This window comes from Anarrhichthys ocellatus, unplaced genomic scaffold (assembly GCF_004355925.1).
Source record: "Anarrhichthys ocellatus isolate YVR2014 unplaced genomic scaffold, GSC_Weel_1.0 scaffold105, whole genome shotgun sequence".
In the NCBI taxonomy this organism is placed as follows: domain Eukaryota; kingdom Metazoa; phylum Chordata; class Actinopteri; order Perciformes; family Anarhichadidae; genus Anarrhichthys; species Anarrhichthys ocellatus.
The window spans coordinates 731,167-736,493 of NW_022280135.1; the positions used below are offsets into that span (position 1 = coordinate 731,167).

The following is a 5,327-nucleotide window of genomic DNA, read 5'->3' on the forward strand; positions in this document are numbered from 1 at the left end:
TTTAAATGTTAAAGAGCGTGTTGTGTGAACATGTTTAAATGTTAAAGCACGTGTTGTGTGAACATGTTTAAATATTAAAGCGTGTGTAGTTCATTGATCTCCTGCAGCAGCTCAGACTCTGAGCTTCTAAGTCGTTTCTATTCTGAGATCATTAGAAGCTTTAGTTCATGTTGTGTAACTGCTCCTCGAACTGGTCGAAAAAAAAACAAATTTCAAAGATATTTCTGCCTTTTATTAAAGAAACTAAAGACTTTATTCTTAATGTCGGTGTAAATAAATTAAGCTTTTTAAAAACGTGGAGCTTAAAGCGGCTTCACACGCAGACCGACGTGCATCATAACCAAAAAACAATCTGAGAAATGAATCTATATATGAAATATAATAATATATTATTTAAGGCCAAACACTCAGAGACGCTTCGTGTTTTCTAGCCGTCACCGCCTCGGGTTCAGAAAACTAAAAATTTAATTATATTTTGATATAATTATGAGCAACTATCCAACAACTCGTCTCCACAAACGAGTCCAACACAACGACCAAATATTCAGCTTACTGCCATCATTCAGAAGAAGACAACACTAATAATCTAACAGATGTTTTTATCACGTCTAAATATGTCAAAGTGAACATCGGGAGCTAACGGATGTTTTTATCACATCTAAATATGTCAACGTGAACATCGGGAGCTAACGGATGTTTTTATCACGTCTAAATATGTCAACGTGAACATCGGGGGCTAACGGCTGTTTTTATCACGTCTAAATATGTCAACGTGAACATCGGGAGCTAACAGATGTTTTTGCCACGTCTAAATATGTCAAAGTGAACATCGGGAGCTAACGGATGTTTTTATCACGTCTAAATATGTCAACGTGAACATCGGGGGCTACCGGCTGTTTTTAGCACGTCTAAATATGTCAAAGTAAACATCGGGAGCTAACGGATGTTTTTATCACGTCTAAATATGTCAAAGTGAACATCGGGAGCTAACGGATGCTTTTATCACGTCTAAATATGTCAAAGTAAACATCGGGAGCTAACGGATGTTTTTATCACGTCTAAATATGTCAAAGTGAACATCGGGAGCTAGCGGATGTTTTTAAATCACGTTTAAATATGTCAAAGTGAACATCGGGAGCTAACGGATGTTTTTAAATCACGTTTAAATATGTCAACGTGAACATCGGGGGCTACCGGCTGTTTTTAATCACGTCTAAATATGTCAAAGTGAACATCGGGAGCTAACGGATGTTTTTATCACGTCTAAATATGTCAACCTGAACATCGGGGGCTAACGGCTGTTTTTAGCACGTCTAAATATGTCAACGTGAACATCGGGAGCTAACGGATGTTTTCATCACGTCTAAATATGTCAACGTGAACATCGGGAGCTAACGGATGTTTTCATCACGTCTAAATATGTCAAAGTGAACATCGGGAGCTAACGGATGTTTTTATCTCGTCTCTTTACTTCCTGAAGACAAACGAGTGAGTTGTTTGTTTGTTAGAGAAGAAAACAACAAACAACTCTTCAGAACAACAGAAGTGATGAAGCAATCAATAACTGATCTGATCATCTCTGCATCCTCAGACATGAAAACAAGTCTGTGAATCTTTAACTTAAAGTATTTCGAAATTATTTTAAATGATCCCCCCCCCCCCCCCCGTGACCCACATGAAGCCGCTCCGTCACTTTCTATCAATAACCGTGAAGACAACAGCTGAACGTTTCTCTCTGTGTTAAAGTCATTAAAATAAATCACAGTGTCTTCACTAAATATATGAACTCTCTACTGACAAATAAAGAGTTTTAAATCTTCAAAAATTAAAGAACAATAACTCATGTCTATATTAATCACAGCCAGACATGTAATAAGGTTTCAGGATTATGACTCCGTGTACAGCACAGATATCAGTAGAGAGCCTCATACAGGAGGAACTCACTACGAGGTAATAGAGGAATACTTTAAGAGATAAAACAATAGAAAATAGATTCAAACTCATGAAAACACTTTTATTCAAAGTAAGATTATTTTACAGATAATAAAGGAGATTCAAGAGATAATTTAAGATCATTGTTAACTCGTAAAAACACACTTTATCTCAGCTAAAGATTATTTTAGAGATAATTCAAACTTGTCTTGAGTAAAAGTCATTGTAAAAATACACTATATCTCAAATTCTGATTGATTTAAAGATAATAAAGGAGATTAAAATGTGTCATTACTTGAGTAAAAATCACAGTAAAACACATTTTAATTTAAATTAAGATTAATTTTGAGATAATAAACGAGATTAACACTTGTCATAAGTGAGTAAAAATCACAGTAAACTCTTAAATATACACTTTATTACAGCTAAAGAGTATTCTACAGACACCAAAGGAGGTTAAAGCTTGTGATAAACTACATTAAACCGTGTAAACTTCATATAAACTCAGTATCTCGTGCAGCTCGTGAGAACAGATTCAAACTGCAGATTAGAAACAGATGTTCAGAGAAGAAGAAAAGTAACGTTCACGTTCACTCCGTTTGTTTTATTTGTTTTAAACCTTAAAGACTTTCTTTGTCTGACTGGCGATAAAAACAACAATAGTTTAGTTTTAATTAATTATGAATAAATCTCGCTGTGTTTTGGTGGGTCCATTATTATCCGGAGCTCATTCACGGCACGTTTTGAAGCCGAAGAAGAAGAAGAAGCCGCATGCTAATGAACTTCCTCCTGCACAGACAGAGTTCTACCGGACTCTACTGTTTTCTACCGTGTTTAGTGTTTAGTGGAGCTCACCTTGCTGTAGCTGCAGCCCATTCCTCCTCCGGAGCTCTGCTGTCGGTTACAAGCCGCTCACTGCTCCTCTTCCTCTTCTTCTTCTTCGTTTTCTTCTTCTTCGTCTCTCTGTTGACAACTTTAAAAAAAAAACAGTCCCATGAACGCATCGCTCAGACCGCCCTGGACAGGGGGCGGGGCTTATTTATGCTGCCTTCAGGGACACTTCAGAAAGTCGTTAAAACCATTGTTATTCGTTTTTAAAATATGTAAATAAAACACAAAAAAATATAAAAATTCAAAAGATAAGATACAACTTTATCCAACCAGAGATTTAAAAATGTTTATAGATACAAAAAAATACAGCAGTGATGAATGATATTTAAACTATTATTTAAAAAGTAAATAAAAGTAACAAAAATAAGATAAATATATTTGGTGGATTTTAGAAAAATGACAATAGTAATAATTACTGCAAAATATAATTAAATAAGTACATGGAAATAAAATAGAATCATTCAGTAAGTGGTATTTATTTATTACAAACAAGAAAATAAAATTTGAATACCAATATTATTAATTACAAAAAATAAATGAATACAAAAATTTGGTGGATTTTAGAAAAATAAAATGCAATAATAAAGTAAATAGAACAAAAAATGAATAATTCAGTGAGTATTAGAACAAATTAGAAAAACAAGGTATGTAAAGTGAAATAATTTGTTGAATATAATAATAAACTTTCAAACTGGAAAACAAACTAGGTTGAACTCCAGAAAACTCTAAAAAAAAATACACATAAAGTTAATGTAAATGAGGTGTGAATTAAAAATGGCGGCTGCAGTTTTTTGTTTGTAGTTTTAAGGGCGAAGCTGCAGATTCAATTACAGGATTTTTCTGTTTTATCGACGTTTATACGAGTGAAACTCATAAAACACGGGAAAAAATGCACATACGGGATGTTTCCACTGTGAGGACGTGGGGGGGCTCTGACACACACACACACACACACAGTTAATCAGCAGGATGTGAGATGATTAACTTCGTCTTACTGGAAGAACGTCAACATTTAGACTCAACATCCACTGAGGTTTTCTCTAATTGTAGACTACATTTCCCATCAGCCCTTTCTTGTTGTTTACACACGGAGACGGAACTTAAACTAAATATTTATCTTTCAGCTGTTGGAAAATCTTTTCTTCTTCCTTTTTGTGTTTCCAACAACAGACAGACTTCGTTATCTCCAAACACTGAGGAGAAACATTCCTCTCAACCGGCGGCCATTTTTGTTTCTCTGCCAACACAAACACCTGCTGTGTTTCAGCAGATATGAAGAGTTTAAGACAATAAGACAATTACTTTATTATATTACAAAGTTTCTGAAATGTTATGTTTATATTTGCAACTGAGGCATTATCTTATTAAATATAGGGGATTTATTATATCTTTGTTTCACTCCATAAATCAAAAAATACTGTGAGCATACATAAAAATATCCATTTCCTCATGTTTTATTAATAAATGTATAAATGTGTGTGTGAGTGATGTGTGAACAAACCCCTCTGTGTTAACCTTCAGCACACAGAGAGGAATGAAAGTGTAAAGTTTGGTGAATGTAAGAGCTGCTGAAGTGGAGATGAGAACAAACTCATTTAGAGGAAACGTCCTTTAAAGAGACGTTTAGTTCCATTACAGACATTTAGAGACTCTACAGGTGAACACATGAACTCATAGATATTACCATGAAACTTCACCACTTCATCACTCACATTAAGAGGATTGTTTATTGTATTACAAGTTTTCTGAAATGTTATGTTTAAATATGCAAATGAGGCATTATCTAATGGTAACTTTTGGTTGAATTCTATGAGAAATCCAAAAGATGCAAACAGACAAAGTAATAAAATAAATGTTTTATTTCGTCTAGTCTGAAAGAAGACGTGTTATGGAAGAAAAATAGAACAAAATCTCTAAATTGATTTGCATGTTTCACTCATAGAACCGGGGTTACATCCAGTAACTTCGTCAAAATAAAAGTCCTCTGCTACTTGTGTTGTTTTTATTGGGGGAATAAATGCATGTGTTTAATATTGCAACATAAAAACCTATGCCTGTATTCAGTTATTACATCACAACATAGATATATAAATAATAAACAGTCATTCGCTGTACTTCGGGTTTAAAGTTGTGTTTGTGTTTGTTTGCAGGTGAAACTCACTTCTCTCCTCTTCGAGTGTCACTTTAATCTGTTTCATTGAACACTTGATCCAATTAAAAGCTTCTCGACATGTTAGCTGTGGTTCTGTAGATCGGCCAATCAGCAGCAAGCTCTTAATTGGATCAGGTGAGCAGGAGCTGGAGTGAAAAAACAGGAAGTCGGAGCAGCTGGAAAAAAGAATTTGATGAATTTGTTTTTGTTTTTCTGTAGTTTTTTTAGTTAGTTTAGTATATGTATATATATATATACTGAGAGTAAAAATATAATTAGTATAAACTCTGACATTCAGAGGTGTAAGAAGTATAAATACCAGTCCTGCATTCAAAATCTTAATTAAGTAAAA

The 5,327-nt window shown here is 34.2% G+C and overlaps 1 protein-coding gene across 1 annotated transcript in view; it reads right to left on the minus strand.

Annotated features, from left to right (window-relative positions):
* ccdc69 (coiled-coil domain containing 69) overlaps positions 1 to 2,883 on the minus strand; it is a 20,841-nt gene extending 17,958 nt beyond the window's left edge. Inside the window, exon 1 of the mRNA XM_031876190.1 lies at positions 2,788 to 2,883. Coding sequence (XP_031732050.1) covers positions 2,788 to 2,808 — 21 coding nt within the window. The 5' untranslated portion in view covers positions 2,809 to 2,883. The remainder of the gene's footprint in view (positions 1 to 2,787) is intronic.
* Between the last annotated feature and the right edge of the window lie 2,444 nt (positions 2,884 to 5,327).